Source organism: Molossus molossus, unplaced genomic scaffold (genome assembly GCF_014108415.1).
Source record: "Molossus molossus isolate mMolMol1 unplaced genomic scaffold, mMolMol1.p scaffold_m16_p_1, whole genome shotgun sequence".
In the NCBI taxonomy this organism is placed as follows: domain Eukaryota; kingdom Metazoa; phylum Chordata; class Mammalia; order Chiroptera; family Molossidae; genus Molossus; species Molossus molossus.
In genome coordinates this window covers 242,855,326-242,882,067 of record NW_023425344.1, presented here as the reverse complement: position 1 = coordinate 242,882,067, position 26,742 = coordinate 242,855,326, and the positions used below count along the sequence as shown (strand labels likewise).

General features: G+C 36.8%; 1 protein-coding gene across 3 annotated transcripts in view; it reads right to left on the bottom strand.

Moving 5' to 3' along the window:
* Positions 1-26,742, bottom strand: part of TRIP11 (thyroid hormone receptor interactor 11) — a 67,718-nt gene that overhangs the window by 22,911 nt on the left and 18,065 nt on the right. For 2 of the 3 annotated variants that reach the window (XM_036258533.1, XM_036258523.1), the window contains exons 5-15: positions 25,370-25,438; positions 23,288-23,453; positions 21,362-21,724; positions 17,346-17,386; positions 16,680-16,763; positions 13,680-13,892; positions 9,884-12,901; positions 6,592-6,732; positions 5,812-5,993; positions 1,915-2,078; positions 445-548 (exon numbers count right to left, since the gene is read on the bottom strand). In XM_036258533.1, coding sequence (XP_036114426.1) covers positions 445-548; positions 1,915-2,078; positions 5,812-5,993; positions 6,592-6,732; positions 9,884-12,901; positions 13,680-13,892; positions 16,680-16,763; positions 17,346-17,386; positions 21,362-21,724; positions 23,288-23,453; positions 25,370-25,438 — 4,545 coding nt within the window. Of the gene's footprint in view, positions 1-444; positions 549-1,914; positions 2,079-5,811; positions 5,994-6,591; positions 6,733-9,883; positions 12,902-13,679; positions 13,893-16,679; positions 16,764-17,345; positions 17,387-21,361; positions 21,725-23,287; positions 23,454-25,369; positions 25,439-25,928; positions 25,971-26,742 lie in introns of those variants that run through there. The other variant, XM_036258542.1, reaches the window with a different exon arrangement.

Genomic DNA, 26,742 nt, shown 5'->3' with positions numbered 1-26,742 from the left:
TATATAATTTCTGTATGTACTAAATATAGTATAATAATAAAGAGAAAATGTTTTAAAGGATTATGCTGCAAAAAAACCTAATGAGATAAATATACATTATTTTAATCCATGTGAAATAAAGTACCCAATATATTTTCTTGAAAAGAAAAAATTATAAAGTTAAAATTATAGACAAATTTGGTTTTTTTCTTCAATGATGTCTAAAATACTCATCTGTGCCCAAAAAATTAAAATGTCCTATCTCACATTTGCTGTTTGCTCACATCAGTCACAAAAGGGAAATCCTGAGTATCTTGTTCACCCTTATTCCACAGCATGGGATACAGATGAGTCACTCAAACAATATTTACTATATTAATTGTTTAGGAGATTATTTCTAAGATGAAGATTCTACAAGAAATTGCTTCATAAGTAATATTTATAAGGGAAATTATTTCAACCAACCTGTAAGGACATCAGTTTTCCTTCTAGATTTTCTGCCTTTTTCTTCCATTCAGTTCCAAGTTGTTTGTGCTTTTCTAGTTCAGCAGAATACATAGCTTTTTCCTCTAAAAAGAAAAAAAAGGTACATAGTATATTTTGCAATTGTGCAATAAAATTAGAATTTTAAACCACTTGAAATGTTAATTCAACAAAGACGGTTCATTATGTCTCAACAGTTACACATGCTTTAGTGACAGTGTTAACTGGAATTAAGGGTAATGAGATAAGTTTCCTCTGCCTAAATCCTTCTTCATCTTGTCCACTTGCAAACTCTTCCCTCCCTCCAGAACTCCACTCAAGTATCTCCTCTTTGGCAAAGCTTTCCCTACAACCTCAGTACCATACTACTTTGTACACGTGTTCACTTTAGTATTATATAGAGTAGGTCTAGAGAAATTTTATATTTAAAATTCAAGATTTCAACCATATGAGTAACCCTGAAGGTATACATTTGTACAAATTTAAAGTTTAATTTAGGCACAAAACTGTAACTCCTGTTGCTTCATTAGCCTCATATTCCCTAATCACCCACCTACCCCCCACTAGCAGTAAACTCACAGCCAATAAATACTGAATTTTAGGTAAACAAATGGGCAGGTGAGTGATCTAAGGGGAGTAAATCTGAGAATGGGAAGTAGATGTGAGAAAGCATATTCAGTTATCAGGGTAAAACTGCTCTGGTCACTGTTACTGTGTCTCCAAAAAATTATTTTCCACTTGGACTAGAAAACATAGTTACCTCAAATTATATAGATGAAGAGCTAAGAACAGGTGCATCAATATTTCAAAGGACAGCAGTTACTGATGATTAACTCTTTGAAATGGGTTCAACCTCCAACCAATATCTCCAAACCTAACCATCTTTTCTATGTGTGGCTCTCTATTCCTTTGTAGTCCCCTCTTTATTGCATGATTATCCTTCTATGTTACCCTATAGTTCCCCAATGCATACCTTAATTGGTCATGATATGATACTAAAGTACATTTTTAATTATTACTATATATAGTTTATGTTCTCTAGTCTTAATTATAAATGCAGTCTAAATTAGCCAAGCCGGCATGGCTTAGTGGATTGGGCATCTCGTCCCACGGACTGAGAGGTCCTGGTTCAATTCCTGGTCAGGGCACATGCTCGGCTTGTGGGCTTGATCCCCAAGTGGGGATATGCAGAAGGCAGCTGATCAATGTTCTCTCTCACATCAATGTTTCTATCTCTCTTTCCTTTCCTCTCTAAAAAAATCAATAAAGACATATTTTTAGAAAAGCAGTCTAAATTACCTTATTGATGGCTACTTATCTTCCCCCCACAAGTGGGTAACCTTTCAAAGATAGCCATACCCTCATGCCTAATCTAAAATGGCACTGAGATAAGCCAAGATTCCCAATACTACAATGATTTTTCTTCACTGAAAGACTGACCATACAACTTACCTTGCTGGAAATGCTCTAGCACCATCTGCAGGTTGGACAGTGATAGCGCATACTGCTTTACTTGTTCCCGACACGCAGACAGCTGCAGGGCAGTTTCGTCCCTTTGCTTGGAGATTATATTCAGTTGTTCCTGCAATGACTCTACCTGCAAACTGGCTTGATGGCTTCAAACAAAAAGAATAAAGTCAAACTGGTTCTATTTAGGTGCTTTACAAGATGAAACATCTTCCCTACATTTTATTGGATTAAATGCAAATTAGAGTTCACAGTATTTAGATAATTTGAACACCATGAAATTTCTTCCAACTTTTGTTTACTGTGGTAAAATACATACTTACCATTTTAAGAATTTTTAGTGTAGAGTTCGGTGGTACTGAGCATTCACATGATTGTACAACTATCACTGCCATCCATCTCCAGAACTTTTTCCATCTTCTCAAGCCAAAACACCACACTCATTAACCAAAACTCCTCTTTCCCCCAGCAACCATAATTCTACTTTCTGTCTCTGAATTTGAACTTCCCTACATTTAATTGCATTACATTCAAGTTAGATTTTAAAGAAACTTGAACAGTGCCTCTGCCCTTTGTCCCCTGGTTTTTATAATCCAATCATCCATCCTGTGAAGGTGACTCTGAATAAATGGCAGCCATTTTAAAGACAGCACTAGGCAAAATAAAAAATGTCACCGTAAGAAAAATTTACAAATAGCCTGCAACTTTCAATTTTCCGGCTAAAACTCTAAGATGTAATTTATCATAAAGTTGTAAGTGACCTGGAAGTCATTTTGTCCAGATTCCAACCGAGTGAGCAATGAATTCTATGACATCCCCTTGCTTTTAACATGTGAAATCATAGTGAAGTCACAGCTTTCCTATGGTGAGCCCACTGATTAGCTGCCCTGATTACTAGTTAATTATCTTTTACCATTATCATCTTTCTGCGTACATTAAATAACCTCTACAACGGCCTCAAATGACAAATCAGAGTTCCCTAGGAGATTTATGTAGCACCTACCCACGTTTATGTCATTGATGTACTTCCTTAATGTATAATAATTATTACATACAAAATATTACAATAGTCTTTCCTGGGTTTTTAATGTCCAGTTAAATTCTTACTCAAGAGCAGCCCATTAAAGCCCATTTAGAGCAGCTACTTTGAAGAAACTTTGCCCAATAGCACCCTCTTGTGGAAAGAGCAGTAAATTGATAAACAAGAGACAACTGTCCTCAACTGTCCCGGAGTTTTATTCAACTTTGCTGGTAGAAAATCACTCAAAGAGCCTGGCCAGTGTGGCTCAGAGGATTGAGTGCTGTCCCATGCGCCAAGAAGTCATAGGTTCAACTCCCGGTCAGGGCACATGCCCTGGTTTCGAGCTCAATCTCCAGCAGGGGATGTGCAGGAGGCGGCCGATCATACCGATGTTTCCATCTCTCCCTCTCTCACATCGATAAAATCAATAAAAATATTAAAACAAATTTTTTTTAATGAAAATTACTCAAAGGGTGATTGTAAAGATGAAATGAGTTGTAATGTCACTCAATAAATTAATAGATTACCAAATGTTACTGTTGTTAGGTAAGAACTCAAACACCATAATCTGGTTTGTAGATTTGAATTACTTACATAATGAATATTTACTGAAGATCTAGTAAACTATGTGTAATAATATATGCTTGTGGGAAGGGTACAATGTCAATGGCATCACTCCTACCCTCAGTAATCTTACATTCCATTGGGTGGGAGAAAGTAATATGGGTCAACAATTACTTATACCCTGAAGTAAAATACAAGTGCCCCATCAGAGACTCAAAATATTATGCAGGTTCAAAGGAAAAAATATCACACCAGGGTTTGGCTTTGGATTTGAGGAGTGAGGTGCTAAATAAAGCATTCTTTATGAAGAAAAAGCTATTTGAAGAACAGGTGGGATTAAAAGAACAACTATTAGGGATCAGGTCCACTTTCAGGTAGAAGAAGGAATATGAAATAAAAAAACAGAAAAAGAAATAGAAAAATAGTAGCTGTGTCTGAAAAACTGAATGATACAGCTTGATCAGATATAGATGATAGCAGAAATAAGGCTAAGGTGGTAAATAGCCTGGAATCAAATCATGAGTCTACCCTGGTTTTGAAAAAAGGAGCAACAAGGTCACAGCTCTACTTTAACAAAGGTTATTCTGGGAATTATTATGAAGGGTAAGTGAAAGGGAGCAGAGAAGACAGAGGCCTGTAAATTGAAAGGAAAGTATCAATATCATAGCCGGAGGATGTTTTGGCATTTCTGCCCATGTGAAACACATACACTCATCCATTATTCTCACTCTAGTTTTAAACAAGTTTTCCTTCTGAGTCTGAAGACATCATAATATACCCTACAATGTGAGGGAGGAGTTCACCCTCAGAAGTATTGTCTCTACCAGCCCATAATTTCTATGCAAACAAATATATCTAGTATTTCCTTGTATCTCCTGCAGTGTAATACATGGTAAATAATAATAATAATAAAATAAATAAAAGATGTGCATATCACTAACGGAAATAGATATAGAAATAATTTGTCTGTAAAATTATTTGGCAGTACATTTCAAAAGTCTAAAATATACCCTTTGACCTCTGGCCAGTGTGGCTCACTGGATAGAGTGTCACCCATGCAACAGAGGGTCTTGGGTTTGATTCCCAGTCAAGGGCATGTACCTGGGTTGCAGGTTCGATCCCAGGTCCCAGTCAGGATGTGTATGAGAGGCAACCAATTGATGTGTCTCTTTCACATAGATGTTATGCGCGCGCATGCTCTCTCTCTCTCTCTCTCTCCCCCTCTCCCTCTCTTCCACTCTCTAGAAATCAATGGAAAAAATAACCTCAGGTAAGGATTAACCAAAATTAAAAAAAAAACAAAAAACAAAAAAACAATCCTTTGAACCAAACTTCTATTTCTAAAAATGTATACCAAGGAAATAATCTGTCATCAACACAAAAATATCTATCTTGAGATTATAACAGCATTCTTAGTAATTATGAAAAGTTGGAACACTCTATATGTCCAGTGTCCAATAATAATTGACAATTAAAGAAATTATAACAATTCAAATAATGGTAGCCATAAAATGATACTGCAGAAACACATGGCATATCGTGTACTGATATTCACCTTAAGTAACAGAGTCAGGTTACAAAACAGATGAATATATGATCTCTAGAGTTTGCTTTAAAAAATAGATAACATACATGCAAATATATAGAAGCATATAAAGGCATACAAAAAAACTATTTCTGGGTGGGTAGGACTGTGGCTTTATGTTCTTTTGGTTTATGTGGTTTTCCTGAAGTGAAAAATAAAATGTTTTGTGATAAGACAAAAAAAGACATTTTACTGAGAGAAATAAAATTTAAAAATATATAAGGCAGGGACATAATAAACCAAGGGTTAATTCATACTGACCTAGGTCTTCATCTCACTACTCCTTCCTTTACTCTCTCCCTTCTTAGAGCCAAACCTATTAAACCTTAGATCATTTGATTAAAAATAAAATCACACAAATTTTATTAAATCAGTTCTTTGGGAGTCTGAAAAGCTAATTGAATTAGTTGCGATTTAAGTCTAAACTCCTACAATGACAAGAAGCGATTATCGAGGATACTGGTTAAGATCCGGAGAAACCTCGCTTTGAATGCCAGGTCTGGTTGAGAGTTAGTCCTGAGCATGAAGCCCCACACACTGTGTGCCCAACCTCAGGAAGGTTACTAAACCTCTTTACTCTAAGTTTCTTCATCTGTAAAACAGAGATAAATTTTGTGAGAATAAAATGAGGTAAAATATGAAAAATGCTTATTGAGTCTTATATTCAAGAAGTGTTCAGTTAATATTAAGGCTAAAAAAAGGAGAAAGTTACCTTGCATTTGAGGATGAAACTAGCTTTTCCTCCAGTGCTGTGACTTTCTTTCTTAGTTTAGCCTCTCTATCTTCTGCAGCCAAAGCTTCCCGGGTGTAAGAATCTTCTGTTTCTAAAAGATGGTTTCGCAATCTCTCCAGCTCCTGGTTTAAGCGTAACTCTTTGTCACGTAAATGTTGAACCTAGATAGAGGACACTTCTTTATTTTTCTTCTATAAAATGCTCCCTCCCTCTCCCACAAGCCACCAACTGTTATCAAAACTTTTCCCAACTACTGAAGTGTATTGATTGAATACTAATTTCTCATACTGCAAGATGTACTTATGCCAGGAAAAAGTCTCCTGAAATCATCCTGAATGTTCATCTAGAAGGTTTATTTTGTAAGACCCCATTCCTGAGGCTATAATGGAAAATGAAATTATATAAAGTACTAGGCTTTTTGTCACAGTCTATTTTCTTCAGTAAATCTCATTTTTTCCATACTTTATGAATGGAAAATTTTTCTTATATGCTTTGATTTCCACTTTTTTTAATTAAAAAAAATCAAGGTATAATTTAGTTTCAGGTGTACAACATAATGATTAGCTCATGATTTTCACTTTTGAAAACTGAAATAAAATGCTTTCTGGGATATCAAAATTCTACCACAGTACATTAGAGGAAGACTAAAAAAATATCACCTATGAGAGAAATTCATTTTAAATGCTAATCTTTACAGTTTTCTTACTTAATAATTAAATTTAGTGTTTGAATCACTGTTTCTTTAAAGTGAAAGCATACCTCATTCTGTATAGCTGTGTTTTCCATTTGTTTCTGTTTCAGGGCCAACATGACTTGATCTCTCTCCTGTTGAAACGTAACTGTCTTCTCCTGCATTGACTTAACTGCATTTAAAAGCTGATTTAACTCCCCAGTCTGGCCCTTTAGGAAAAAAATAACTTTAGCTTTAAATAAAAGTACATTTAAAAGAGAGAGTTCTTCATTAGTTAACTTTAAAATATAGTTAACCAAGTCAAAGTAATCAAAAAAGGAAAGTCTGAGAAACTGTCAGAGTCTAAAGGAGCCCAAGGACTCACTGGTGTCCCAGACGGCATCCTGAAACAGGAGCTTCAATCAAGTACAAACTTTACCTAACAGTATGTATCAATACTGGTTCATTAGTTGTTACAAGTGTACCATAGTAGTGCAAGATGTTAAAAAAAAAGGAAATGGTGTGAGCTTTTTGGGAACTCTATATTGTCTTTGCAACTTTTCTAATCTAAAATGATTCTTAAAGAAAAAGTTTATTAGAAATATTTTTAAAAGAACTCAAAAGATACAATCTCTTCAAATTTACCCTAAACAACAGTGTTCACAAAACCCAAATCACTCAAAAAATGTGTGTGTGTGTGTCCCCCTATTCATCAGGCATTTACAACTGTTGGAGAAAGTAAGAGTTAAGATGCTAGCAGGGGAGAAATAGGAAAGTCATTTCATATGCACAGACTATTTTATTGGACTACAATCGAATGAATAAAAGCAACTCCAGAATGATATCTTGCCAAATGGTTGGGAAAATTTATTCTTGACTGCAGTTCACACAAGTACAATATATTAAGGACAGCAGAAAAAAGATAACCATTGCAAAAATAGGGCCATAAAATTAAGACATTAGCTGGAATTCTAAAAAGCATAAAAAAGTGACAGGCTATTGACAGCCTGTTTTAAATATGCACATCTTATGAATCTATTTATAGTTAGGTATTATTTTAAAATTTCATATAAACTTTCCATTTCTTTAATATATAATGTGTCCCCCAAGATAAATTATTAAAACCAAAACATTAAACTATCTGTTCCCTTTATCTCAACATCCCCTCCTAGATAGTGAGGCCACTAGTTTCCAAGTACTGTAATTTTTCAGTTAAAAATGTTTTCATATTACAGACAAAGAACCAATGGTTAAAAATTAAAAGTAGCTCTGGCTGGTTTGGCTTAGCAGTTAGAGTGTTGACCTGAGGACCAAAGGGTCACAGATTCAATTCTCGGTCAAGGGCACAAACCTGGGTTGCAGGTCCTATCCCTGGCTGCAGTCAGGGTTGTGTGGGAGGCAACCAATCGATATGTCTCTCTCACATTACTGTTTCTCTCTCCCCCACCTCTTCCATTATATCTAAAAATCAGTGGAAAAAATATCCTCAGGTGAGGATTAACAACAAAAAAAAAATTAAAGAGTTGAAGATCTCTTTAGAGAACATCCCTTTCTCTCTAAAACAAGAGATGTTATTTATTATATTAAAAATATAATAATGGTACTCATTTTATAGAGTATTGGGAAACATTAATTAGTTTATGCTAATTACCTTCAAGTAATTCAGTACTTAAGAATGACTTAGCATGGAGCTTCCTGAAAGGTAGGTGAGTCTTAATTAAATCTGCACACTTTAGATCTATAAATGTCAATGAACTAGAATTACATTGTACATGATGCTAAAACTACAAAAGGAAAACAAATGTATTGGGAAAAAATACTTCATTGTTCTACATTCCTCTATTTTAATCTGACAGCCCTAAGACACTAAACCCAATTTTGGTTAGTGAGCAATAGAAAGCTTCTGCCCTCTGAGAGTCTTTTCATACCAATTCCAGAACAGCACCACAAGAAGCTGACGTTATAGCTAAGGGAGAACACCTCAACACTATCAGTGTACCTACTTAATCAGACAGCAAAGGGGAAATGAGATAGACTTTTTTTACCAAAGTGAAAACTACATGAAGCATTTCTCAAATTGTAATCCAAGATTCTAAGAGAGAACTCAATTGGCAAAACAAGTTAAATCATTTTGTATTTTGTGCCTGGCAGCATATAAACACTCAAGAAGCACTTGTTGAATATTTTTATTTCTTTTCGAAACTTCTACTACTGAAAGTATAGAAAGCAGAGTAATAAGCACTACCAAAAAGTCCTACACAGCATCTATGTTCTGGGTCTTCAATACATTTCTTATTAAAATAAAAGTCAACTGCATATAAAAATTTAAATATGTAAAAAACTATCGATACTTTATATATATAACTGCTACAATGCTCCATTTTATAATTGAATAAGCAAATCAATAAGGTCAAAACACACCCAAAGTCATACCAGTCACTGAGCTGGGATTAGAATATTTACTGAGCCTACTATGTAAAAAGCACTATTCATTGCTAACATTTTTCAAATGCCAGGTTGTGACTGATCCATAAAAATCAATTTAATGGATCATCCAGCAATTTCTTTTTTTAATAGAGCATCACACATAGTGAGGGTAATTACTGATTCCTGAAACTTCAGTTTTACACACAAGTGCTTATTATGTCACAAGGTAAAATGTATTTCTTACTGCAGATCGTCAAAGACAGAGAAAGTACTTCACAGAGGTTCTCATTACATATAAAAGCCTCTGAAATGTTAACCATTACTAGCAGCTACTGAAATATGCCTAAAATTTGGTTAAATTGTACTGACTTCAAATTTTCCTCTTGTAACACATTTCTACTTTCTGAAGAAAAATATTAATTACTAGTAAATGTTTTCTACTTAACAGACTCTAAAAGATTAACCCAATGGCCCTGGCCGGTTTGGCTCAGGGAATAAAGCGACGGCCTGCGGACCAGAGTCCCAGATTCAGTTTCCCACTAAGGGCACGTACCTCACTGCAGTTTGTCCCTGGCCCCAGTTGGGATCATGTGGGTGGCAGCCACTCGATATGTCTCTCATAAATGTTCCCCTCTCTCTCTTCCTCCCTCTCTCCCTCTGGCTCTATCTGAAGATAAATGCAAAAAAGAAAAAAAAAAAAATACTCCAATGAGGATTTAAAAAAAAAAAAGATTAACCCAAATGTTAAAATATGTGGAAATACCTAGTAATTTGGGGAATAAACTTCCAGGTGCCTTTGAAGAATATTTATTTAGAATGAAACACAATACGTTGACATAAGTATTACTAACTGAACAAATTCATATTTCCGTTCAAAGATAATATCAACAGAGTAACATCAGTAATTTCCTCCACCCTGACTTCCCATTGTACATAATACCATCCAGGACATACCTCTTTTTCTTTCAGTAGTTGCTCAAACGCAAGCGCCTTCTCCTTCATTGAATGGCACTCAAACTCCTTTTCTTGCAGCATCATAGAAAACTTGATATTAGTTTCTTGTAATGCTTGCTGTTCCGTCTCCTTTTCCCTGGTGGTTTCTATGATTTTTTCATTTTCCTCTTTTAGTTTACAAATGTCCATTTCTAAGTGTAATACTCTCTCCTTCAGGTTCGTTACCGCCTGTCTGAGTAGGTCGTTTTCATTCACCTTGTTTTTGAAATTTTCATTTAAAGACACTAATTGGTCGCTTTGGGCTTTAATTAATAGGTCTTTTTCCTTAAGTGACTTTTGTAAATTATCTTGTTTTTCTTTCAGATGCCCAATTTCTGAATCTGATTGTTCGTGTTCTTTTTTTTCTAGCTCAGAGGTGGCAGCAATTGAATTAGACAATCTGTGATTATTTTCCTGGAGAGTTCTGATGGTTTTATCTTTCTCCTGCAGCAACTTTCTTAGCTCGTCTATCTCTTGCTGAGAAGACTCACTTAATGATTCAGATTTAACGGTTCTAAGAGACTCTGCAGACTGGGAAGCAGGCATTGATCCAGAAGAGAACTGAGGTGAAATAATATCAAGTTTTCCTAAAAGAAGATCTTTTGTGTTGCAAAGCTGCCCTATGCTGTGCTGAACCTGTGCTAATTCCTGCCCAAAATTTTTGAGTTTGGTTTCATTCTGCTCGTAACTTTGGATCAGGCCAGTATAGTCCACTTGTAACTTAGAATTATTATCACTGTCAACCAAAACCTGTGCCTGAAGCTGATGAAGCTCTTCCTGAAGCTGGGCTGATTCATGTTGCATGTTTTGTACTGTGGTCATCACCTGCTGTTTCCACTCTTCCATTTTCTTAACCTGTTGTTTTAACTTATCGCGTTCCTGTAGAAGCTCCTCAAACTGATTACTATTCACACCTCCAACTGCATCACTAGTGCTGGACGTTTGTAAAACTGTCAACAAGGTCTGACATTTCTGGCTTAATGCATCTATTTCAATGTCTTTTTCTCGAATGATACGTGATAAATTCTGAATAGTTTCTCGAAACATATCTTGGCCAGTACCTTCACATTTAGTGGACAATTTCTTATTTTCATCTTGCAGCTTGTTGAGGGCTGCTTCTTTGGCAGCAACTATATCCATCATTTTGTGATATTCTGTTTTTAGATGGCTATTTTCCCTAGTCTTCTCACTAAAAACAGCTAATACTTGTTCTCTTTCTATAGCGAAGGCCTGCAGCTGCTGTTGAAGGTAAACAATATCCTGGGTGTAGGAAGCTGAAGAAATTCGAGCGTGAAGAGCCTGTATCTCCAAATCTTTCTGCTGGATAATCTGAGTTAGTTTTCCAACCTCATCTTTGGATAGCTGATCAATTTGTTTGGTTAAAGATATATTTTTTTCATTTAGAAGTTTAATCTCTAATTCTCGTTCTTTTATTCCTTTTACTAATCTTTCTGTTTCAGCTTTAGATAAATCATGCTTTTCACTTCCGTTTTCTATGTTAAGGCTCTGAACTTTTGTTTCTTGAAAAATATCAGAATTCTCTGTTTGAATGCCCTGCCTTTCTTCATGCAACTGGGATTTGATTTCTTCAATTGTTTTTTGCAAAGTTTTAATTTCCTCATCTTTCTCCAAAAAGAGCTGGGTGTGCGTAACGCTCATTTGCTCGTGTTGGTATTTAAACTCATCCATTTCCTTCTTTTGCTCCTGTAAAGACTGAAGTAGTTGCATTTTACTCTGGTTTTGATCTTCAATTACCTTTCGGTGATGTTTTATTTCCTCTTCAAGATTATCCTTGATCCTATTCAGCTGAGATACCTCAGATTCTAATTCTGTAATACAGTCAAGGGTTCTAGGGTCAGCAACAGGTGCAGCTCGACTCTGCTGCTCCCTGAGTCGTTCCAGTTCTTCTTTGAGGTGATTGTTTTCTTCTTTCATGGATCCAAGAAGTTTGTCTTTTTCCTCTATGGTTTGCTTCAAATTTTCATTTTTTCTTAAGGCCTCAATATATTTCTCTAACTCCTCCTGGAGCTCTGAACTTCTCTCTTTAAGTTTTTCAATAAAAATTTCTTTCTCGTTTATAAGTTGTGTCAATTGCTTCCGCTCTTCTAAACTAGATGACAAAATGTTCTTAGTCTCTTTGTGATCAGTATCTATCTGCTCAATATTCTTTTTGAGTTCTGCTATTTCAACGTCCTTCTCTTGACTGAGCTTGATTAAACGCTTATGCTCCAGCTGTGAAGCAGAGGCACTCAGGTTCTGCGCATTTGACAGTTCTTCAATGGTTTGTTCATACTTGTTTGCTTCTTCCAACAGCCTCTTTTCAGCCCGACACAATTCTGCTTCTAACTGCCCCCTTTCCATTTTTAGAGTCTCCAAAATAGTGTTTTTCTCTAGAGTTATCTGACTGTTACCAGCGATAGATTCTTCCAATTGATGTCTTAAATCTTCACATGCTAAAACCAACTTTTCATTTTCCATTTTGAGATCAAATGCAACTTTCTTTAAATTTTCATTGAGCTGTTGTACTTCTGAAAGATTGTGCTTTAAGTTTCGGATGTCAGCTTCCTTTTCTTTAAGTAAGTCATCCTTAAAAATACTGTTTGAGTCTTGATTAAGAGGCTGAGTTAACTCACACCTGACTCTAGAAAGTTCCTCCTCCTTTTGTTTAATATGTTCCTTAAGTTCAATGTTCTCCTTTTGGATATTTAAATTATTGTTTTGTGATTTATTTAGTTGATCTACTAAATCTTCTATTTTATCCTCTAGTTCCTGCTTGGTTAACTGCAAGTCATTTAGGACCAGTTCACGTTGAATTAACTTTTCTTTCTGCACATCTAACTCTTTAGCAATGTTCATTTTATCATCTTCGAGTTGATGAACTCTTTTTTTTTCATCATTTAGATCTTTATTCAATTTATTGATGATGCTATCTCCCTCATTTTGCTGTTTTGATAGCTGATCTTTTATCAAAATCATGTGCTGAAAGAAAAATTTTCATGTTAACATTGTTAGTACCTAAAGGAAATTTTATAAAGTGTCATACACAATAGAATGATAATCCTCAGATATTTCTAATTCTTTTTTTCTTTTTTAAAAAAGCCCAACAAAATAACTAATATTTTACAGCAAATCTACTTTATCATTTTAGAGATTAGAATTTAAAACTAAAGAAGGTAAAAGATACATGCTGGCCCGGCCGGTGTGGCTCAGTGGTTGAGCATCGACCCATACACCAAAAGGTCATCAGTTCGATTCCCAGTCAGGGCACATGCCCTGGTTGTAGGCCCGATCCCCAGTGTGGGGCATGCAGGAGGCAGCCAATCAATGTTTCTGTCTCTTTCCCTCTCCCTTCTTCTGTCTCTAAAAATCAATAAAGAAAAAAATGATACATGCTGTTTATTTTCAACTGTTAAACACTGGGCAGGAATCAACAAACCAGCAGCCAAAGGGACAAATCAGGCCTGGCACCTGTTTTTGTAAATAAAGTTTTATTGGAACAGAGCCACGCTCATTTGTTTACATATTATAACAACAGGGTTGAGCAGCTGCAACTGAGACTATATGGCCTGCAAAGTCAAAAATATTTACTAACACTTCAGAGAAAAAGTCTGCCAACCTCTATGACTAGAACATTGATGAACTAAAATGTTAATTAAAACACAAAATTAAATCACACCAATCACCTTTGCTTGTTAATCTAGTGTCAGTCTACTGGGTAAAATGTGCTGCCACCTGACTTTCATATGGTGTTTATTACCTCTGTAGCTTCTTGGTTCTGCTTATCCAATTCTTCTAACTCAGCTATCAGTATTTCCTTTTCAGTAATACTCTGACTGAGTTCTTGTTCCTTTGCTTCCAAATTAAGTCTTAAATCATTTAATTCTGAATCCAAATCCATGTCTCTTATAGTTGTATTTTTAATTTCTTCATATTCATTGTTTAATTTTAAAAATGATACTTGAAGTTGTTCCTTAAATGATAAAAGGAGAAAAACACAATACATACTATCAATTGGAAGAAGAGACATTAAAAGATTAAAAATATAAACAAAACTTGGAAATCTATTTTAAATGCTCTGTGTCAGAAACATTACTGAATAATACCTCAGCGATGATATATAAAATTCAACAAATCACAGCCTTCATACATATGGAAAATATTTCTATAACCCTAGACAAGACTCAGTGACCATCAATTCACCTTCTAGTTCCAGCTTCTTCACAGAGAAACCGTCCCATCTGAGAGCCTTCCCAACCGCACTCCTGCTGGTGCTTCTCCTGCTCCCTCCCCCCCCACCACACACAGACGTGCCATGGTGTCCAAGTCTTCTTCACTTCCATTCCCAGCATCCGTCACCAACAACCACAGACAAATGTAAAACATCAGCACTCATTGACTCTAAAGTTTGTCCTCTATATTTAGACTATGAAAGGCCTCTTTTCCCTCACTAAAGGGATCTTCTGTATTACTGGCTTCTGTCACAACATGAAAACTTTTCTTCATCCAAGGAAGTTCCCTCCTTCCTTTCTTTACCTTCTAACCTGAGCACGCACTAGCTCTCCTTTCTCAAATTTAACGTTCATAAAGATGTATCTATATGTGATTTTTAAAGTGCATTTATGTTCTCTTCTATTGGTATTTAATGCTTTTGCTCCAACATCCCAGAGTGGGCTAGTTCTCTATGCTTCAACATTATTTCAACCTCTGATTATGATGTTTGTGCTGACGCTGTAAAGCCTTTCACTGCTAGATTTTTTTAAAATAAAATTTCTATGAAAATTTTAAAGTGAATAAGAATCTCATATTTTTATAGTCTAACAGATACCTTAAAAAGAGAAAAATGAAAACTGTTAAAACATCTGCCTCACAATTCTCATTCTTCTTCCAATTCAAAAGTTTATTCTGAACTACAATTGAAAGATGGAAAAAGCATTCTCTTATGTCTTTCAAGAGTTATTTGTACAATTAGGAGAATGACCAAAAAAAAAAAAAATTTCAGGTGGATCTTAAGAACACACACAGCCTTGCAGGTACTTTTTTCGGCTTTTTAACCAGTGAGCAGACATAATTCAAGGAAGAGTTACTATAGATTACTTAACATCAGAAGAAAGGAGAAACAGCTATCAGAAATAACCACAGAATCCAAATATATCACGAGAAAGTTACAGGCCTTGTCAGATATGTGTAGAGATCTACAAACTATAAATACTCCTAGGCCAGTTACAGAAATAAATAACTGAAAAGAGCAGAATGCATGGGAACAGAGGAAATATATAAAATAAAAGATGACTTGGAAACAGTACTGGCATTTAGTGAGTATAGAATGTGGGGGAGATGCCCAGCTGCTGTGGCTCAGTGGATTAAGTATTGCCCCATGGACTGAGAGGTCCTGGTTTGATTCTGTCAGGGCAAATGCCTGGGTTCTGGGCTCAATCCCCAGTAGGGGGCGTGCAGGAGGCAGCTCTCAATGTTTCTCTCTCACATCCATGTTTCTCTCTTTTCCTTCCTTTCTCTCTAAAAAAAAAAAATCAATAAAACGTATTTTTTTAAAAGTGGGGGCAAGGGTCCTACAATGCACAGGACAGTGCACACAACTTAGAATTTTCCCAAACTGAATACCAACTGCACCGCTTGGAGAAACATTGCCTATATGCTAATATGAAAGAATGTCAAAAATGTTAAGGTATAAGCCCTGGCCAGTTTGGCTCAGCGGTCAGAGCGTCGGCCTGTGGTACAGAGAGACCCGGGTTCGGTTCCCACTAAGGGCATGTACCTCGGTTGCAGTTTGTCCCCAGCCCTGGTTGGGTAGTACGGGAGGCAGCCACTCGATGTGTCCCTTTCACATTGATGTTTCTCTCCCTCCCACTCTAGCTGAACAAAAAATGGAAAAATGTCCTCAGGTGAGGATAAAAAAATGTTAAGGTATGTATGAACAGTATGCACAGCATGCTAGTATTTGTGTTTTGTAAAGCTATATATATATGCACAGATATGATCTGGAAGGATATATGAGAACAGGTAAGAAAGAATGCCTCTGGAAGAGGCCAACTAATAGAGGTATGAAGGATATTCCTAAAGTTCTGTACTGTCTGAAGTTTTTCAGCATATATTATTGAATACGTACATGAGTAAATATGTCACTTTTTGAAAATTAAGAATTTTCAAAATTGGGTTGAGACACTTGCCTGTAATAATAAATACCACTGTCCTACATTTAAACACCTGCTTTAGCCAAAGAATTACCTCCTCAAGTGGTACACATATAAAATCATCTTTCCTCACACTGCATTACAGAATCTTACCCTATCCTTGCTACCAATATACACAAGAGACCCTATTTCTACCACTGACAATGCCCCTCTTTACTCCTCACCACTAAGAAATTCCTGCTAGACACATTCTAGGGCATACAGGCAGTATGTATGCCACTAGTTACCAGCATGCCACCCAGACTCCCGACCCACCTGTGTATGCTGCTGCTGTCAGGACTCCATCTGAAACCAAAACAGAACCTTTACCTAGTTTTTCTGCTCCTATCTGTACCTACCGGTTTATCTCTAAACATAAACTCTGGCCAGCCTCTCATACTCTGAACCTTGCCCAAGTACTTCAACCTGGCCTGACAAGCATCAGTGAAATCAGCTTTATCCTCAGGACTCTCAAGAACTAAACACTCATTTTGATATAAACGGGCTCTTAGCTGTGATCGATATATAATACACCATTTTAAATCTGCCCCCATTTTTATTGCACCCACCTTTTCTTGACTCAATAATGAATTCTCTTTTTCTAAAACTTGGACACGCATTTCAAGTTTCAGATTGTCTTCAGCGAGACTATCCTATAAACATGTTAAAAACTGTTTTCAGATAACATGAAATTTTTAGTTTACCATTTCGAAAGCAGGCAAGCTATACAACTGTACATTTCCACTCAGCATTTAATAACATATAAAAATTATAAGCATGCAACAACTGGATCATCTAAAGCCGGTCGCTCATTTTACAGACATTTGCAGAGAAGATTTATTATATTTGAAAAAATATATAAATACATTTACAAAATAACCTGTAATCATCAGAAAAAGAAACAACCCCTTGAATAACATAAAGGGAAGCCAAAATGCATCCCTCACTTTGGTAGAGGATCTGCTTCCACTGTCTCTACAAAATATAACATTTGTTAAATTAATCTTCAAAGAGATAGACTCCCATTTTTCAATTATGTAACTTTTAAAATCATCAATTTATGATGCAAAAATTTTGCTATTAATCAGCAAGCATAAAATTGCTAAGACAAAAGTTCCTAGGATAAATTCACATAAATTTGTAAAACACACACACACAATAAACAATTATAATAATCAAAATACTTTTTCTTGGTAAACCAATGCCAAAAGCTTTCTCTCTTAAAATGAGTTTACCTGATTTAAATGGCTCAGCCTGGTTATTTCACTTTTAGCATCTGTAAAAACAATAGACCTGACATTAAAATTCTTTAAAATAACTTAATAATTACCTCCTAAAATTAAACTCAGAAATGAAATACTATTAAAACAAAGTATATTCATAAGCACAATTAGCAAGCCCCCAGAGTTCTTAGGTAAAATGTATGTTATTTTGTTTTTTTGTTTTTCCTTTTTTGATTTTGCAGAGAGAGGAAGTGAGAGGGAGAGAGAAATGAAAACATGAGAGAGAACATCGACTGGCTGCCCCCTACATGTCCCACATTGGGGATCAGGCCCACAACCTGGGCATGTGTCCTGGCCAGGAAATGAACCAGGAACCTTTTGGTGCATGGGTCGACGCTCAACCACTGAGCCACACTGGCCATACTTATTTTGTATTTCTATTTTGACTATTCCAAAGAAGTCATAATATAAATGCCAGTTATAAACTATGTTAAAATCCAATGCTATGAAACAATATAAGAAAGAATTATAATTGTATTCTGAGTGAGTCATAAGTTATTTATTACCTTGATATAAACAGTAACAACTGTTTCAAAGTGAGTTGATCAGTTTGTGTAGCAGGAAATAGTATAAGGACTAAGAGAGGGGGAAAAAACTTAAAACACAAATTGTCTATTTCTATAACAACAATACAATCATCTACCAATTCTCTAAAGTGATGCAGCCATGATTACTAATAAAAATACAAATCTGGTATTTCAGATAGACCCATAAATAGAAGGGATTCTAGAAGAACACAAAGGCAGAATACCATGAGTTCAGGGGAATGAAATCAAGGCTCATACAAGAAGTACTGAACATTTACTAGGAGGTCAACTGCTAGACAATAAAGTGGAAAATTTTAGTTCTTGTTTGCTCTCAAGGAGCATACAGTTCAGAGTGGAAGACAAGTAAGCACGATTACAGTGCTGTGTGATACAGGGAGCATAAGGTGCTATGAGAACAAAGAGGGCAAACTCCTAATCCAGACTGGTGGAGAGTGGGCCAGGGATGGGGCAGGGTGGCACGTAGGGCCAGGGAAGCAGCTGCTAGGTGCCGCACAGTGAATACAACATCTGTGTTTAATCTTAAACTGCACAGAAGAGTGAACAAAGAGAGACACTCCACACAGAGAAAGCAATAAATACAAAGGCAACAGAGCTAGGAGGCTACATTGCCAACTGAAGGAGCTATATAGAAAGTCAAAATGGCTAAAGCTTAGAATATTAGAATAAGAAGAGTTGAAACTGAAGGGGTAGATAGAGAACAGATCATTAAGACATTATATGTCTGATCAAGAAGTTGAGACTTTATCCTAAAGTTCACAGGAAGCCACAAAGTACTGAAGTCAGGAAAGAAACTGGCTTTGTGTTTTTGAAAAATCATTCTGGCTACAAAAAGAAAAGAATTGTTGAGGCAGGCTCTGAATTGAGCACGAGGTTCTTCAGTGCAGTCTGGGTTGCAGTGTGGTGGGTGACATGTCTGCTGTGGGTGGGAAAAGGCATGGGGATGGGGTTAGTGGTGGTGGTGTTTGTGGATGGTTGGGGGGGTAACACTGATGCTGCCAGGCCCTTCAGCTTCAGCCTGGAGCCCATGCTTGAGGACATCCACCACCTCCACGCAGAGTTTGCTGCTGAAAGAGACTTGGACCAGTTCCACCAGCCTTGAACCTCTTCCTGGCCTTGGTAGGGAAGCTGCCAGAACTCTTTCAGTGGTAGCCCAATGAGGAGCCTGGCCCCCAAGGAATGGGCAACCCTTCGAGAGGAGCTTAGTGATGTCCTAATCTATCTGGTAGCATTAGCAGCCCCAAACAGTGCTCTCCAAGATGGACACCAACAGGCAATGTTACCCAGCACATTTGTCCCATGGCTCTTCCAGCAAGTATACAGACCTGTCCCATGGGGCCACCTCTGAAGACCAGACTTCAGGGACTGCAGACCTGGCCTGTGAGTCCATGGGTCAGGCCTCAATCTAGAAACACGGGCCCAGGATCTGCAGCTCAGCATGGTATCTCTGCACAGATGGTAGCCTGGCCATGGAACCTCATTCTAGTCTTTTTCTAACAGAGCACTGGCCTGGGGCCCCACTTCCTGAGGTCTGAGGCTCAAGAACCTCTGGAAGACAGCCTCTTGGTACTCTTCTCTCAATAAAAGTTTTGTTTAGCAAAAGAAAAGAAAAGAAAAATTGAAGAAGGGATCATGGAGACCAGAGAATAATAACTAACACTTGTATAACGCTTACTGTGGGCTAGACACTATTCTAAAGAGAACTGCGCAGCTAGTAACTCATAAAATCCTCATTACTACTACTACAACTATGAAGATAACATTATTGCAACCATATAGATGAAAAAAAACAAAACATAAAGATGTTAATTAGCCCTGGCCAGTTTGGCTCAGCAGTTGGAGCATCAGCCTACGGACCAGAGAGTCCCGGGTTTGGTTCCCACTAGGAGCATGTACCTCGGTTGCGGTTTGTCCCTAGCCCCGGTTGGGGTTGTGTGGGTGGCAACCACTTGATGTGTCTCTCTTGCATCGATGTTTCTCTCTCTCTTCCTCCCCTTTCCCTACCACTATATCTGAAGATGAATGCAAAAATGTCCTCCGGTGAGAATAAAAAAAAGATGCTAATTAACTTGCCCAAGGTCAGCTAGTTAGTGACAAAGCTGGATTCCAACTCTGTCATGTTCTTAACCATTGTGCTAATCTGCTTCATTCAGAAACTATGCAAGGTAACAAGCTGCACCCCCCTCCCCCCCATTATGATTGGCTACAGTTATTCAGTGGTGTGGAAATGGAAAAAAGGGGAAGGCCTAGGGCAACAAACTTATTTTTAAAGCAACAAATCTCATATGTATCACCCAGTACATTCAATAGATACATTTATTTTTGAAAGGAGCAGAGCTACTCTGAATCCAAATGAGAAAGAAGTCCCGAATCCTACTGCACAGCCTTCCCTTTGCCTTCGTTGCAGCTCCCAGGACTAAAGTACCTATGAGAAACCCTAGAGCTCCTCTAGGAAACAATATAAGAACCTACAGAACTTTCTAATGGATAACTTCAAATTTTCTGTTTTGGGAGACTGGTAAATGCTATCAATTACCAAGGTGAAAAAAAAGAGAAAGTGGAGGACATGAAGAATTTACTTTGAACCTAACTTAAATTTAAATTTATAGACTTGGCCATCCAGGTCATGAATTCATGATAAACAGCTAGATGAGGAATACAGATGGGCGTGGGAGATCACAAACACACAAGGGCTAGAAACCTCCAACGCAGACATGAATGATAGCTCATGTCTTACAGTGATAGCTTATATTGTGAGATGACAAAGTGAAAAATAAGATGCATCTTTTCAGCTGAGGAGCTCCCATTATGTTTTCCTGGCATGAATGAATACTACTGCTTGGCCTATTTTTTTTAATAGTTATTTTTTGTAACACAGAACACTGGTATGGTAACTAAATATTACCTAGACTCTAGGTAATAGTGGAAGACCTATGGCTCTTACCATTCTCATGTTTGCTTAGATTCTGGAGATTTCTAAAGGATATTTAATTTTTGAAGAAGGTATGTTGAATTCCCTAACTGGAGGGTCTGGGCCCTAATGAATTATAGGAAATATTTGGTTCTATATAGATGAACAGAAATAGACCCATTTCTCTCCTCCCAACAAATGTCTATACAAACATTTCTCAGAAATCTACATAGCCTCCTAAATGAATGTGTTCCATGTAAATCATTAAAAGATGAGGAAGAGAGGTTAAGAGACACCTAGCCGATACTTAACCCTTTTTAGTAGAAAATTCCTATTTGTGCTCTAATATGGCACTGAATCTAAACCAAACAATTCTATTCAAATTCCACAGTCATTTCCATGACTATTCCATTTCCACAAATTACCCAGTTATACAAAGTGCTAGTTATCTCTAAAAAACAATTAATATGTGATGAAACACCAATCAGAAATAAATTCCAAACATTTTATACCAGACAATGCTTGCTGTAGTCTGGACACTTCTTCCAGTGACGGACTCTGTGGAAGAATTCCTTCCTCTTCCTTCACAGTATCACTGTGCTTCGTAGCGTAAGTCTGTAATTTACTACATTCCAGTTTCAAGCTTTCACATTCTTTAATTATTTCCCTGTTTTCCACATGTAGTTGTTCTTGTTCCTTCCTCAAAACTTCTCTCTCATTTTCTGAAGAAGATAATTTTTCACTTATATCTTTTATTTTATCCTCAAGTTCTTGCATTTTTTTTGCAGACTCTACTTTTTCAGTTTGTAGAACTTGAACAGTTGTTTGCATCTCGTGTATTTTAGAGTGATCAGTTACCAAAATTCCTGAGCCACCTGGAACATAAACATAAAAATCAAGGACAACAAATGTACCAAAAGGTAAGTAGCTTGCTGTATACAACTAAGATTTCAAGACTTCAGAATTTGGAAGGCTTGAAAAGTTAAAACAATGATATAACACTACACTCTTACTAGGTCAAAACCCAGAATACCACCAACAAATGCGGGTGAGGATGTGGAGCAATAGGAACCCTCATTCATTGCTGTGAGAATGCAAAAATGGTACTGCCACTTTGAAAGACCGTCTAGTGATTTCTTACAAAACAAACCTACTCTTATCATATGATCCAGCAATCATATTCCTTGGTATTTACCCGAAGAAGCTGAAAACTTATATCCACACAAAAACCCCAACAAAGATGTTTATAGCAGTTTATTCATAATTGCCAAAACTTGGAAGCAATCAAAATGTCCTTCAATAGGTGAATGGATTAATAAACTACACTACATCCAGACAATGGAATATTTTTAGTACTAAAAAGAAATAAGTTATTAAACCATGAAAAAACATGGAGGGAACTTAAAAGCATGTTACTAAGTCAAAAAAAGCCAATCTAAAAAGGCTATATGATTCCAACTATAACAACAATTCTAAAATAGGCAAAACTATGGCGGCAATAAAAAGATCAGTTGCAGGGGATAAAGAGGGAGATGAAAAGGCAGAACACAGAGAATTTTTAGGGCAGTAAAAATACTCTCTATGACATTATAATGATGGATACATGTCATTATACATTTGTCCAAATCCATAGAATGTACACCACCAAGAATGAGCCCTAAAGTAAACTATGGGTGTGTCAACATAGATTCATCTTTGGTTAAAAAAAAAAGTACCGCCCTGGCCGGTTTTGCTCAGCGGTTAGAACATCGGCCTGCGGTCCAGAGAGACCCGGGTTCGGTTCCCGTTAAGGGCATGTACCTCGGTTGCAGTTTGTCCCCGGTCCTGGTTGGGTCGTGTGGGTGGCAACCACTCAATGTGTCCCTTTCACGTCGATGTTTCTCTCTCTCCCTTCCACTCTATCGGAACAAAAAATTAAAAAAAAGATGTCCTTAGGTGAGGATTAAAAAAAAAAAGTACCATCCTGTTGAGTGATGTTGATGGTAGAAGAGAATATGCATTGGGGGGTGCAGGGGTGCAGGATATAAGGGAAATCGCTGTTCCCTAATTTTGTTATATATCTAAAAATGCTCTAAAAATATTAAGTCTAAATAAAGTTAAATAAATACAATAAGCAAAACATTTAAAAACAGTTGAGGAAAGATATTATTTGAATCACATACTAAAAAGCTTATATATCTGAGTTTGAAAGAAAATAAAAATATACCAAATAATGCAAACAAGTCTCTGTATTATAACTGTTTACCACAAAGGCCAAAAGGACTTATCCATTTTTGCAGAACCATGACAATAGTGGTGCCAGTACAAAGTTCTGGCAGATCAGCAGAACTAGTCATTACACATTCTTTGGAACTTTGTCCAACTTTACATCAGTATCCAGTGCTAGGTTTGTCATTTAATTATATAACCTAATATGTTAAATTAATGACATTAATAACCTTGTTGTAACAGATTTTCCAGTTTTTCAATTTGTTGTTCATATTCATTTAATTCTCCTCGATGCCGACGAGTTATTTCTGCCAATTTCTGTTGATGTGCATTCTGTAATACTGACATTTCATGTTGATGATTATCAATTTCCTGAATTCGGTCCTGTTTAAGTTCCTTAAAAAATAAAAACAAAGTTAACTATATTAATAATCAATAAACTTACCTAAGCTATTTCATTTTTGTCAAAAAGGCTGTGTTATTAAAAATAATTCTCCTAGCCCTGGCTCAGTGGTTAGAGTGTTGGCCCTCGGAACAAAGAGTTCGTCCTTGGCCCTGGTTGGGGTCATGCTGGAGGCAACCAGCTGAAGTGTCTCTCTCACATCGATGTTTCTCTCTCTCTCTCTCTTTCTCTCTCTTCCTCTCCCTCCCACTCTATCTGAAGATAAATGGAAAAATATCCTTGGGTGAGAATTAAAAAAAAAAAAAAAATAATAATAATAATAATAAATAAATAATTATCCTAAGGTGCTGAGGCTGAAAAGAATTTAAACATAGGCCCAAAATTTAGATAATTCTGAGACTCTACCCTTTCCCTTCTTGGGCCTTAAAAACAGTTTTTCTTTTTTTGTTGTTAATCCTCACCCAAGGATACTTTTCCCATTGATTTTTTTTTAGATAGAGTGAAAGGGAGGGAGGGAGAAACATCAATGCGAGAGAGACAAATTGATTGGCTGCCTCCCACTATGACCCCAACCAGGGCTGGGGATCAAACCTGCAAACCATGTATGTGCCCTTGACTGGCCAGGGCCAGTTTTTCTACTTTTAATGAGGGAATATCAGCAAGAAAAAACTGAAACAAAAAGTGAGCAAAAATATCTTTTTTCCTTAACATCTGTGACCATGAACTTCTCCTGTTAATGACATTCCACTAATATCAGTGTCAACGTTCTGGCCAATGTGCAAATGCTGTTCTATTACCCCATCCTCCTGCTAGCTTTTCCTTCCACCAGTCTTGCTAGGACTCCCAAACTGTCAACCAAGGTACCTTGCTACCCAAGTTGAGACCACCAGTCTCTCTCCTAGGAAGCTAGATCTTGGCTGAATTCCCCAGAGGGAAATTGCTTAAACCAGAAGCATTTTGATAGCTGCACCCTGAAGAGTCTGTCCACTGTGTCCCACTACCTAAATCCTTGGTGCTGTTCCCATTCCTGTCCTTTCTGAAGCCAAAATGCTCAACTCTTCTTTCAATCCTGTGAACAAACCACCATGGGTCCTTCCAATCCATCAATCAATCAATCTTCTTTTGCTTTACTTAGCTAGAGATGTTTTGTTGCTTATAATGAAAAATCCTAATTTATAAAGTAGCTTCTATTTCTTGAGGAGACCAATGAAGTTATTCTTTATTCCTATGCACGTATGTGACAGCACTTGGCAAAGAGCTTTACATTTACACTTCAAAACAATTCTACAAAGGCGGTATTATGACAAAATCTACTTTACTGATAAGAAAATGGAAGTTGCCCAAAGAAGCACAGCTTGTAAATAGTAGAGCCTGGATTCAAACACAGGTCTGACTCAGGAACCCACCCATACTAGTACTGTAGTAATACTAAAATCAAAAACTAAAAAATCTACACAAAATAAAAACAATTAATTGCCATGTTAAGTATATGTAATTAAGACTTTTCTTGATGGAAATAATTAATTCAAACTAGCAAAATTCCACCATTATAAGAGAAAATAATTATTTGTAATGAGTAACATTAGCATTTTGTCATATCCTTTAACCCTAAACCTTGAAACATTAGCAACCTTGTAATTCTGTTTTAATAAAGATCGTTTTGTGAGATACAATAGAAAACAGCAACACAGGATATACACTACCTGATAAATAAAAGTTCAAAAAAAATTAAAGAGACATATTTATATACCTTACTTGTCATAAAGAATAAAGAAGATACAAAACAGTAAAAAGAAATGAATATCATAATCTATATAGTTACTTTTATAACTGTTATTAATTCAGGCTTATAATTTTCATAAGCAAAGTTTAAATGAATAATGGTCATTATTCCAACAATCTGCCTTACCTTAATGATATTTTGCAGTTTACAGATTTCATTTTGATCAGAGCTGTTTGATCCTTGGGTTTTAGAAATCTATAGAATAACAGAATTAGAAAATTACGTTGATTTTCTTTTTTTTATCCTCATTCAAGGACATTTTTTTTGCATTTATCTTCAGATAGACCGGGAAGAAGAGGGGGGGAGAGAGAGAGAGAAACATCGATGTGAGCGAGACACTTCGAGTGGTTGCCACCCACACAATCCTAAGCCGGGCAGGGGACAAACTGCAAACAAGGCACATGCCCTTAGCGGGAACTGAACCCAGGACTCACAGGTCTGCGGGCCAATGTTCTAACCGCTGAGCGAAACCAGCCAGGGCTACATTGATTTTCTTATAAAGAAAGTCACAGACTGATATTAAGAGATACTTTTCAAAAATGGGGCATTTCCAAGACAAATTCTGATTAAAGAATGACAAGTAATACACAATAAATAAAAGATAGCATTCAAGAGTATGTTAACTAATTGGGGAGATAATATTTTACAAAACAGGAAGAAAAACACCATAGAATATTTTACTTACTTAACAAAATGTATATTTGATGATAATCAGCTTCCTAAAAGGTAATTTCTAAAATGAAAAGTTATCCAATATAAATGCTAACAATAATAAAAATCTTTTAAAAATGATTTTGCCCAGAAGATCTCTACCCCAATATAAAATAACCTTTGGTTTGACAAATAAATAAAATATAACTTTTGGATTCTTCTCTTCTCATTCAAAGCTGTTATGTTGTTCATTTACCTCTGTTAACATTTATATATAGTGTGTTAAGGAACTAAAAGCTGCTCTGTGGATGAAAAAAGGAACACAGTAGCCATGACCAGTGTGGCTCAGTCAGTTGGGCATTGCTCTGTGTACCAAAAGGTGGTTTCTTCCATTCCCAATCAGGGCACATGCCCAGGTTGTGGGCTCAATTCCCAATACAAGGTGTGTAGGAGGCAACCAACATATATTTCTCTCTCTCCCTGTCCTTTCCTTACGCTCTAAAAATCAATTTAGGAAATAGCTTCAGGAGACTTCCGGTCAAGATGGCAGCATAAGTAAACGTGGTATCCGTCCTCCCACAACCACATCAAAGTTACAACTAAATTACAAAACAACCAACATTCAAAACCTCCTGAAATCAAGCTGAATGGCAGTCCTACAACTACGGGATAAAAGCAGCAGCCACACTGAGACTGGTAGGAGGGGCGGAGGCAGATGGGCTGGTCCCACACCCACATGTGGCGGATAAAAATCAGGAGGACACCTCAGCTGGGAAGGTCCTCCCCGAGGACTGAGGGTCCCCGTCCCACACCAGGAGCCCCGCTCAGGGTCCCAGTGCCAGGAAGAG